The sequence below is a fragment of the Sphaerodactylus townsendi genome, linkage group LG13, assembly GCF_021028975.2.
Source record: "Sphaerodactylus townsendi isolate TG3544 linkage group LG13, MPM_Stown_v2.3, whole genome shotgun sequence".
NCBI lineage: Eukaryota > Metazoa > Chordata > Lepidosauria > Squamata > Sphaerodactylidae > Sphaerodactylus > Sphaerodactylus townsendi.
The window spans coordinates 36977856-36989837 of record NC_059437.1 but is presented as its reverse complement, the minus strand read 5'-3'; the positions used below and the strand labels follow the sequence as shown (position 1 = coordinate 36989837).

Genomic DNA, 11982 nt, shown 5'->3' with positions numbered 1-11982 from the left:
TTCCAGCTGCTGGTCTCTTCCGTTCCACTTTCTCAAGCGCTCTTCCTTTCTTTTAGGCCAGCAGGTTTTTTAAAAAACTAGATTGCATTACTCCAGGCTGAAGGTTCATGTTTGGATTTTCCCCCCTTGAAAGTGACCCCCACCCCCTTAAGGAAAGAACATTATAGGAAGGGCTAGACTCTGAACTCTTCCTCCTTGACAGCTGTTTGCTCTGTACACGTGTAGGGAGCATTGAAACGTGTAGCTTCCTTGCCTTGCCATCATTCCATAGTGGTACACTCTAGGGCAGTGGTGGCGAACCTATGGCATGCGTGCCAGAGGTGGCACTCAGAGCCCTCTTTGTGGGCACGTGCACCATGATCCCAGTTTGGGCACTTGGCAGTGGCATAGCACCAAGGGGGCGAGGGGTGTTTAATACACTGGGTGTGCGCCCCTGCGGTGGAGTGGCAAGAGCGTTCTGGGGGCATGGTTGTGGGTGTTTCAGGGCATTCTGGGGGTGTTCCAGGTCAGGGGGGGCGGATGGGGGTGTGGCAGGGGCACAGGGTGTACGCGTGCCCCAGAAGTAGTTTCCACTTGCTCCACCCCTGGCACTCCGTCTCTAAAAGGTTTGCCATCACTGCTCTAGGGAAAGCTTTATCTGCTGATTCTGGTAAATCTGTAAATGTTGTTAATCCCTCCTCTAGCACTTCCACAATATGAAGGGCCTTTTTAAAGAAGACACTCTTGATTCTCTGGTCCACACAAGCTATCACTTGACAGCTTTCAGGACTGTGGCCCCTTCCACACATGCAGAATAATGCACTTTCAATCCCCTTTCAATGTGCTTTGAAGCTGGATTTTACTGTGCGGAATACCAAAATCCACTTTCAAAGAGTTGTGAAAGTGGATTGACAACTGTGGTAAGACATTATTCTTGGAATGTGGTGGAAGGGGCCACAGGAAGTGCTCCTGGTGGATTCAAGTAATTCCTTTTCCTATCTCCGTGCACACTTTGTACGGACAGAGCCACAATTCTACAGAGTCAGGGTATGGGGTGGTGATGGAATGTCGTGATATGGAGATTCATCACCCACTCTATCCCAAAGGCCTTGATGGAGTAAGCACCAAAAAGCAACCCACTCAGGGCAAAACTGTACAAGATTCATTTCCTGGTTGTTTCCTGATTTAGCCTTGAGCTCCAAAGGCTGGTGAAGAGGGTCAGGTGTCAGAAAGTGTTCAAATGATACTCAGGCTGAAAGGAAGTGGCCTTCCTTTACTGCTTGCACTTCACATATAAGTGACATTCAGAGGGCATGCTCAGTCACTCTGCAGGGTACAACGGAGCTAGCATGAGGAAATGGTTCCTAAATAACCTTGCAATTGAGTTGTCTAGAGCATTGAAGATTAATAGTGACTGGAATAGGGCCTGGAACGGAAAGTTGCTGCAAACCTCAAAATATGAGTGTAATGCCCACCCTACCCCACCCCCTGTGCCCAGCATACATTCATAGCTTGCAGTTGTCTTTAGCAAAGGAATAGCACCAAATCACACTTCCACACCAATGCAGACCAAAGAGGCTTTACTATTTTTAGGCACACCTGATGATGGGGTGTGTGATGCTGCCTATGTTTTCCAGCATGTTCCAAAGCCTGATGGGACGATGTTATCCGCCCTCGGCACCAAGAACTTTAAGCAGAGGGCTTCATCCTGTCCCATATAGCTACGGCACTGCTGCAGGAAAAACAACAACCCAAAACAAAGCAGCTCATTCTCTGCACCAGGAAGGAAAGGTGTTCCACACGCTGCAATTACAACAGAACAAAGAACAGGACTGCCATCTTGCGAAGACCGACAGAATGCTGGGCTGAGCATCTTTTGTGAGAAGAGGAACAGGATTGATACAAAGGTCTGGCTTGCCTCTAGGCTAGGTGCAGCGGTATGACCTACCCCCCACACCAGAAGGGAAGGGGCATTGCTTTTTCAGACAGCTCTTGTTACACTCTCCATAGACTACTAGACAACAGGCAGGAAGCCTGGGCTGTTTGTACTCTTCGCCCACATGCTAAAGATCCACAGTCTGCGACAAAAAAAGGCAGATTGTGGGACTTGTATAAATTAGGGAAGTGTGCGTTCACTCTCTCATTTGCACACAACCGTCTGCCGTTCTTACTGCTTGCAGGAAAAGAGCCAAGTATAATGCCCATGCTTTAAAAGTTGGGAAACTGATTGAGGAAGCTTCTGAAAGTTCAGCAGGTATCAACAGCATAGTCTGTTACCAAAAAGGGCTAGATACTTGAATCCTGTAGCAGTTTCACATTCTTGGACTTTTCTGTGTTCCCATAGAGTCAGCAGACATACAGCCTTGCAAATACTACAACAGCTTCCTGGCGCATTGCTCATCTACACATCTGCAATTTTGGCGCACTGGCAGTCTTCCAAGTGTTGCCATTGCCGACATCCACCCCTGAGGTTTTCTTAAGCAGTAGATCTAGAGGTCTTCTGCAACGCCTTTTCTTTTTGCCACAGGAACTTCCTTAGCCTCCTCCAAGGTGGGCAGGGGCTGGGCAGGGGCAAGCTGAAACTCCTCCGGTACTGGCGAGTCAGGCGACTCCTTCCGGTAGAACCGCAAGTCCAGCACAAGTTGGTTAATCTCTTCCCGGGTCATGTCGCTCAATGGAATTCTCTACAAAATAAACTCACATCAGAGGAATCACCTTTGATCCTTGTCTACACCCATAGTACTACTGGATCTACCTTCTGGTTTGGCCCAGCACTTCAGCTTATAAAATGCTGCCTCCCCAACTCTTTCTGTTTCTCAGAGAAGGTGACTAGACCCACCTTAGCAATGAACAAATTTACAATTCCTGGTTTATTTATTTTTACCAGCCTTCTGCCTAATCAAACAGGAGGAAGGACTTAGATAGGATACTGATGGTTTTAATTCAAAGCATTTTTAAAGTCTAAAAAGCAATCTTTTAAGTAAGTGATAAACACTGATTTGACTAGGCTGGGCCCCTCGCATTTGCAACATACATTTGCAACGTGGATGTCATTCCCCCCGCCCCTCCCCAACCCCCGGTCCAAAAAAAAATGAAAGCTAAGATTGGAAAGGAGCTGAAGCTTGCAACCAGCACAAGACAACCCAGCTCAGACCTAAATTTCGAAGGGTAACCAATTCTATCTCCCATTCACTATCAGTCTTTGTTTTCTAAACTTCAGCCTTGCTTTCCTTCAGGCATATTTTAAGCCAGGAAGTCCCATCTGTCATGTCCAGATCCCAACCATAATGAAATCGGGGTAGGTTGCTCAATGGTTAACCATCCAAAAAGCACCTATACGGCTAGTGCAGTGATGGCGAACCTATGGACGGGTGCCAGATGTGGCACTCGGAGCCCTCTCTGTGGGCACGCATACACAGAGTTCGTCATGTGGGGGGCGGAAAATTACCACCATCACCCCCCCCACACACACACACACAAACATCTAGGCTGGTCTGGGCCACTGAGCACGATGTGCGCGCACCATGGAGAGCAGGGAGGACTTGGCTGGCGGGCCTGGTGTCTGTCCTCAGGGTGGCTGTTGCCTGAGGTGGGGGGCGCAGAGGAGGCAGAGATGCTAGAGAGGCATAGAGTGGTGCATGCGGGACTTGCTGGAGGCTAGAGCAGGTTGGCCCCTGCTCAAGCGTGTGGGGCGGAGGAAGAGGGAGCCAACCGGTTTTTTTCTAAACTAAAACCTCAGCATTCAGGTTAAATTGCCGGGTTGGCACTTTGCGATAAATAAGTGGAGTTTGGGTTGCAATTTGGGCACTCAGTCTCAAAAAGGTTCACCATCACTGGGCTAGTGGTATTAATGTACCAATGTCTCCAATTCTCAATGTACACATACTTAAACAATTACCTCTACTACGTCTTATTTCCTGGGGATGTCTTATATTCGGGGAAACAGGGTAGTAACATAATTAACATATCAACATGGGCTGTCATTCCCCAGTTGTTGAATGACTTTGATGTATACTTTCACAATGGCCCGTTATCTCGCAATTTCCCAGAGCCCTTCGGGGGTAGGGCAGTATATAAAACTTAGAAATAAATAAATACATCCTTTTCCAAAAAATGCTACCAAAAAAATCCTTTTTTGGCTCAGCTGTATCAGAACTGGCTCTCTAGGATAGAGACTAGTAGCCTGTTTCTCCACTCTGGTCTCAATACCTTCCATGTTCCAGATCCCAGCATGATGAAGGCAGAGGATTCCTGGCCCCCACCCCACAGATGGTTCTCACCTCCAACTCTTCATATTTCAAGTTCAGCAGCACGAGTTCAGGGTCAGCTCCGGGGAGATGCTTCATGACAAGGTTGTGGCTGGAAGAGGCTGTTAAGGAGATTTCCTGCCAGGAGGTTGGCCTCCCAAAAGCACAAATGGGCACACCTGTGCCAATGCACACAGGTTTTGATTACCCAAATTTTTTGATGTACGATTTCCACATTCCTGGAGAAAGTTAGCCGAGATTTGCCCAAGGACAATACAGGCGTGTATTGCTTGAAGGAAGATCTACATATTCCTTCAGCCATCAAAGCCTGTGGCTCCTTCCTAACCCTGCATCTCAATTTACAAATCAGGTACAAAACAGAGTTAGAACGTGTCTATTTGAAGAGAGGGAGGACAATGTAGTGGTGTCAGGTTAGGTTCTGGAACATCCAGATTGGAATCCCCACTCTGCTATGGAAGCTCGCTGGATGGGATGGGGGGACTCGCTGGCCAGTCAGGCACTGTTTAACCTACTTCAATATTGCTGTGAAAAAAGGATGAAGGCTTACATGCTGTTTGGGGTCCCCACTGAGGATACGTCTACATAAATGCATGCACAACTTGTTATGTTTGTAGGCACAGAGTAATTTTCCTGCTTCTGATTTTACTGCAGTTATTCTTACAATTCAGGATGCAAGTTGCTAACCCATATCTCTCTTCCCCGTACCTCTCCTCCCTTGTCAATCTCTGTGACGCTGCCCCATCTATCCCACTCTCTCACGTACAAAAATGTGTGCTTACACAGAGAGAAAATACGTATAATTTGGTTCCTGAGTTAACACTGACCAAGTGGCTTCTCCCCTGTCACCAAATCGGCTCTCATATAACCTGAAACGCCATGGCAGTCAGCAAGAGTAGACCAGGGGTCTCCAGTGAAGAATGCAGTTCTCCATCCCTTACGAAAATGGAATTTGGGAAGGATACTAAAGAGGGAGATCTTCTGTGATGAAGGCCTTCACCTAGAAGAAAAGGATGAGCAAAAAAACACAGCCTGAAAGAGCACAGCTCCACTGGGGCCATCATGTTTTTTGGTATTCAAATAACCACTGTGTAAATGCTGTTGACAGAATTTCAAAAGCAAAGACTGATTTGTGCTCCAAAAGTGCGTACAGTACGAGTTTTAGCAGTGTCAGGAACAGGAAGGTCGTTAACACAAGGGCAGAATGAATAAGATCCAAGAAAACAGCAATGAATCAGGAAGAAGAAGAAGAGTTTGGATTTATACCCCACCTTTCTCTCCTGTATGGAGACTCAAGGTGGCTTACAAGCTCCTTTCCCTTCCTCTCCCCACAACAGACACCTTGCAAGAGAGTTCTGAGAGAACTGTGAGTAGCCCAAGGTCACCCAGCAGGAATGTATGAGTGCGGAAACACATCTGGTTCACCAGATAAGCTTCTGCCACTCAGGTGGAGGAGGGAGGAATCAAACCCGGTTCTCCAGATTAGAATCCACCTGCTCTTAACCACTACACCATGCAGAGAGTTGGGGGCAAGTGCGGGAGGAAAGCATTCAAAGAACAAAGGACCCCATGGGAAAAAGTATAGAGAAGGCAAGGTGGGGCAGTTATTGTGGGTAAGTGAAGACTGGCATCTGGATGCCAGAAGCGATACAGCGGCAGCATAGCGATGCAAAGGTGGGGGCATAATCCCATCCAGTCAGAAAGGGAAGTGGATTATTTTGGCGGCTGCGTTTGAACAGCAGTGAGATAACTGGAGACTGAAAAGAAAGGCAAGAGAAAAGAAATCCAAGGAGGGAATGACCGGAACCTCAATCAATAGTTTGGGCAAGGGACGCTCTAGGGAAGGGCCTGTGTTGCATACAGAAAAGTGCCTAGAATATGAGACATTGTTAAAAAGGAGATGGGGGGATTGAAGGCAGCTGTGGCTTCATGCTGGATCAGCAGGATGCAATGTTGGCAGCGGATAAGGAGATGGATGTTCAGAATGTGGCTGGGTGAAAAAGGCAGCAGCATTTTGGGCTGGACTTTTGGGGAAATGTTTCAGTTGCTCTATAAAGCACAATGTGCAGGCCATGGTATTAATCTTACTTCTAAGGAGGATCACATCACATTGCACCAAAATTTGGTACAAACTGAAGCGCATGCAGGCTTTTTCCTCCCCTGCTCTTCCACATGTGGAGAAATTGGGAGAATGAACAAAACTACCTCCCAATTAATAATATTGAGCATTTAAGCAACCATTTTGATTGCTCAGAGTACTTCTCTCTGCTTGCTGTGGGGATAAAATGTGGAATATGTATATGCCATTCTAAGCTCTCTACAGGAAGGGTGAGATAAAAATTGTGGTGAATTAATGGAATCATTAGTCCTCACAACAACCCAGTAAGGTAGGCCATCATTAACACCTCTATTGTGTGTGGGGGAAGGGAGAGGGGTGGCTACCTGGCCACTAGTGAATTCAAGGGCTGAGGAAAGTTCTGACCCAGGGAATTGTCCTGCTTATCCTCCTTCACCTAGCCGCTGGGTTGCACCTGCTGTCACATCAAACTACCATGACGCTTAGGCAATGCTTACCTCTTTCAAGCGGTTCAATCGTCATCCTCCACAAGACTGTGAAAGAGCAGAACACAGCATCAGAGTTAGGCACATGCATACCTCCTAACTCACAGACACACCAGAAGCCACCAGAAGTTCTGTGAAGAATGCAGCCCTTGAGTCATCCTAGTTTTCCCGTCTGATCTTCTAGCCCACCTGTGCCTTTCTCCCCTTCTGCTTTCAATTCTCACGTTGGACGCCATTTTAGTTGGATTCTTCACCCTCCCACCATATTGCACAGTTCACTAAATGTGACGTGTACTTTCCAAAGCACACATTTTTTCCTCTTCCAACTGTGCTGTCTGCCACGTAACCCTTCTGAGTACAGAAATGGATTCCTACTTGTCTTCCCCTCATATTGCAGCCCCCAGTTTCCTTTTTTCCTTTTAAGCATTTTAAATTAGAAGCTATGGCAGGGCATTTTTGAAGGGACAGGGCAGATTCCTGCCGTCGTGATTATTATAGTTCATTTCATTGTCAGTTTGAGTAACGAATATATGACACATTTTTATAATAGGCAGAGGTGGTTGGGAATTCTTATTTACTATATTGTAGTGGAGATAAGGGGGGGGGGTGGCCCAATCAGATCTATTGTACAAAGTCCACACCAATAGAAGGGCTTCTCTCGTCTGAGGGTGGGAACCATTGAGTAGTTGCCCATGATTTGAAAAATTGCTTCTACTTTGTACTTGTGTGCTGAACAAAGGAAGCAAGGGAGATGGTCAGCAACACTTTCCTCCAATCAGATCGCTAATCAGAGAGCGGGAAAACTGCCATGGCTCCACAGTGATATTTCCATATGAAGATATCTGCCCATATCTTCATATCTGCGCATATCTCCCCAGCCAGAGGATGCCATGCGGAACCAGACAAGAAAGAGCCTCTTTTAAAGACGTCCCCTGGACATCTTACAAAGAGTGTGTGGAGTGAAAATAGCAAGTCGCCTCCTGGCAAGACATCCCAGGGATGTCTCTTTTAGGCTTCACGTAATGGATCACAGAGCCTCATTTTCATGTGGGCAATGTACCCTCCTGTCCCAGTGCAGACTGCTGGCTCTGCCAGCCTGGTGTAGTGGTTAAGAGCAGGTGCGCTCTAATCTGGAGAACTGGGTTTGATTCCCCCTTCTGCCACTTGAGCTGTGGAGGCTTATCTGGTGAACCAGATTAGCCTGTGCACTCCAACACATGCCAGCTGGATGACCTTGGGCTAGTCACAGTTCTTTGGAGCTCTCTCAGCCCTATCCACCTCACAGGGTGTTTTGGGAGGGGGGGAAGGGCAAGGAGATTGTCAGCCCCTTTGAGTCTCCTTACAGGAGAGAAAGGGGGGATATAAATCCAAACCCTTCTTCTCTTCTTCTTTCAGGCATGGACTTCTGTATTTGCTTATGTTCCTCTTTACATGGAGGCCACCATATTAGCAGAAGCAGCAGTTGGTAAGGGAGGGGGGGAGGCAGGGGATGCTAAAATCACAGGAAAGAGACTGTCTGCTTATACTCCCAAGAAGGATTATTGATGACAAGTAAGAGCACCAAAAACACTTTAAAAAACAACAACCTTGTTCCATTTGGATACTGTTTTTCTAAAATGGGTCTAATCTATTTAAGCCGGAAGATGAAAAAAAATGTTATATAAGTGCCATTAATAAATCAATGGAGGGGTCTAATAAAACGAGAACCAGGGCAGGCCTCATCTCCTGAGCTTTCCCTATAATCCTGACCTAGTATTTCTATACTTCTCCATTAGTAAATACAACCATGCACACAAACAGTATCTCTCCGAGTGCCATATGGCAGATGTAGGCTCTAGCAGCGAGAGGTGACTTTCACTTCCCTGGTCGAAAAGCGGAGGGAGGGAGGGAGGGGGGAGCCTGAGGATCCGACCGGCCACTTTCGCCCTTCCCACGCGGCCCTCATCTGCGCTCTCTTGATCGCCCTTCGCCTCTCGCACAGGATCCGGGGGGGGGGGGGGGGGCGACTCGCCTCCTTTTCTCCATCTCCGCTCAGCCCTGAAAGGAGGCGCGCAGCAGGGACTCTGGCTCAAGCCTAGGATGAAGCGTCCCTCGTCCAAACCCAATCCCTGCACACCGCTCGAACCCGGGAGTTTTCCCCCAAATCAGGGGTGGGGGGTGGCCACATTGAGAGCGCAGGAAAGGCACTCTGTTCGCGCTCTTGAGTTGCTGCATCCTCTCCGGGGAGTCAATCCCGGGCCGCCTCCCTCCATTCATGGGTGTCTGCATTGCAAGAAGCGCTCCGGGAGGGGCTGGCCTTACCTCCACTTTGCCCCGCGCCAGGCCCTCCAGGCGGCTCCAGTTGAGTTCCAGGTTGCGCGTCGGCCGGGGCAGGAGGAGGAGGAGGAGCAGCGGCAGCAAGGACCCCCACCGCAGCCGCCCCATCGCAGCCGCCACAGGCAGGCCGATCTGGGCAGGCGATCAGACCTCCGTCCCTTCTGCTTCTTCCGAGGGCGGCTGCCACGTCAGATGGGGCGAGGCCCCCAAGAAGGAGGGCCGAGTCCGAGCCTCTCGCCAGCTCCGTGAAGGGAACGAGGCAGGATCCGGGAGGGGCGTCGCGCAGAAGGGAGGAAAGGGCCGGGAACTCCAGCTGCCTGGCTAGGCTGGTCCACGTGGGAACAGCCGAAGCCACGCGGGTGTGCCATCCCGACCCGTTGCAGGCGCATGTAGGCAGGCACTGGTTACTCCAGGTTCCACACATGCAGAATAATGCACTTTCAGTGCACTTTGCAGCTGGATTTTACTGTGTGAAATAGCAAAATCCACTTGCAAACAATGGTGAAAGTGGATTGAAAGTGCATTATTGTGCATGTGGGGAAGGTAACTCAGGGTGCAGACTTTTCTGCCCACGATCAGCGATGGAAGCGGAAGGGATAGGCTCAATTTTGCTGCTGGGCTTGTGTGCGCGGACGCGCCCAGCGCAGGATGTCTGGAGCGCCTGGGGACATTGAGCAAGCAGCCCTTTCGCTTTAATTCGGTGCATGGCCAGATGGTGTCCAGAGCGTCTTCGTTCTTGGGACTGAGGGAAAGTTATGCTGCACATAATCACATCTGTTCTTCCGGGTGACTTTTTTCATATATCCCCTTGGAATACAATATACATTGAACCCACTTGGGTGGGTTGCACTGCCAGGTGAGAGAGCAGGGAGAGCAGGTGACCCTTTTGCAATAATAACACCATCCACAAATTCTTGGGTGAAGTAGCAACACCTATGACAGCCAGCACCGTGTAGTGGTTAAAGAGTGGCAGTAATCTGGATAACAGGGTTTTGATTCCCCACTCCCCCAAATGAGTGGCGGTCTCTAATCTGGTGGACCAGATTTGTTTCCCTAGTCCTACACATGAAGCCTGCTAGGTGACCTTGAGTTCTCTCAGAGCTCTCTCAGCCCCATCTACCTCACAAGGTGTCTGTTGTTGGGAAAGGAAGGAAAGAGTTTATAAGCCACTTTGAGACTCCTTGTGGTTGTGAAGAGGGGGTATAAATCCAAACACTTCTTCACACACATCAGAGTTTCATTCATCAAGCAGCCATTTGGCTGTCCCTCTGTGTCCTGAATGGTACAGTAAATTCAGAACTGGGAATTCAGAACCTCAACAGGAATGCTAAACTTTCTGGAATTTTTCATTTTAAATTTTTTTTGAAGCTGTCCTCACTTAGCCATGCATAGTATTTGGGCAGAGAGAGACAGCTGGACAACATCCAAAATCATTCACAGGTGACTTCAAAGCACTGAGTGGAACACAGGTGTGCAAATCAAGCAAGAACAACAATCGTGGGAGGTTGAAAGAGTAACAGGTTTATCGCTGAAGAAGCTTTCATGACTCTTGAAAGCATTTGCTCAGTCAATCAGGCTTAAGATTTCATGTTGTTTTTGCAATAGCCTCTTTTATACTTAGAAGCCAAACTACGTCAACATTCAGAGCAAGAGATTAACAAAGAGCTGGTATAGGAAAGCCCTTTTGCAAAACTGGAAAATATGCAAACCTTTAACCAGAAGTGGTAATCTCGAGGGGACATGCCCAGTAAGGGTGGCATGGTTCAGGCATTTCCTAGATGTTCATGGGATCATTGCTCTTCATCAGCCCCTGCCAGCATGACCTTGGCCATGCTGGCAGGGGCTGGTGGGAATTGTAGTCCATGAACATCTGGAGCACCATAGGTTGGCCACCCCTATTATAAAGTACCTGGAGCCCAAGCATTGGCTGTTATGAATCCTTTGCTAGAAAAGTCTTCCACGTGAAACCTCCCACTTAAAAATGCAAATACACATGAGCACCTGCATTGCTGTTTTAGTGCCCAGGCATACCTCTGGGAATGGCTGGATTATTGTCACCAGTTCGCCTTATCCTTTACTTTATTGCAAGGCATCTTTAAGAAGCTCTTTTGTCCCATAAAGAACTGTGTCAGTCGTTCACTTCACATACTGGCTGTTTGTCCTAGCATCCTGCCTCCTCCTCCCCTGACTTAACTATCTTGGTTTCTTCTTCTTTTTAAGAATTATGTTTGTGCAATCTGTACTGAGCCACATTTGGCTCTGGAGGCAAAATCTGCAGCCCCTTGCTGTTTGGCATGTCTGCTTCTCATAGGCCCCTTCCGCACATGCAGAATAATGCACTTTCAATCCACTTTCACAATATATCGTCCAAGGCTTAGCCACGGTTGGATCAATGTGTTGAATTGTCCTGCAGTTAGAAGCTCGAGTTACAAGACAGCATTGTTCTCCTGATGTTTCTCATCGCAGGTTTGTGGCTGGCATCTTCAGAGGATCCTCTGAAGATGCCAGCCACAGATGCAGGCGAAACGTCAGGAGAGAATGCTGCTAGAACACGGCCATACAGCCCGGAAACCACACAGCACCCCACTTTCACAATTGTTTGCAAGTGGATTTCACTATTCTGCACAGTAAAATCCAGCTGCAAAGTGCATTGAAAGTGAATTGAAAGTGCATCATTCTGCATGTGCGGAAGGGGCCATACAGGCACATGGTGGTTCTGGCTGGCTGGCTGTTTCGCCAGTCCCACCCATTTTCTGTTCATCTTAATGAAATGAGCACAAGATTACCTGACCCCCTTCCTGCCTCTGGTCTCCATTTTAATGTGCAATTTATATAACTCAGAACAGGGTACACCTGTGTG

At 48.2% G+C, this 11982-nt stretch overlaps 1 protein-coding gene across 1 annotated transcript; it reads right to left on the bottom strand.

The window, feature by feature from the left end:
• Positions 1 to 1542: 1542 nt before the first annotated feature.
• On the bottom strand, positions 1543 to 9615 carry SELENOM (selenoprotein M). Its single transcript, XM_048514941.1, has 5 exons — positions 9108 to 9615; positions 6819 to 6854; positions 5210 to 5244; positions 4260 to 4338; positions 1543 to 2663 (listed from the first exon to the last, which is right to left on the bottom strand). The coding sequence occupies exons 1-5, from the start codon at positions 9228 to 9230 to the stop codon at positions 2469 to 2471; spliced, it is 468 nt and encodes a 155-aa protein (XP_048370898.1). The 5' UTR covers positions 9231 to 9615; the 3' UTR covers positions 1543 to 2468.
• Between the last annotated feature and the right edge of the window lie 2367 nt (positions 9616 to 11982).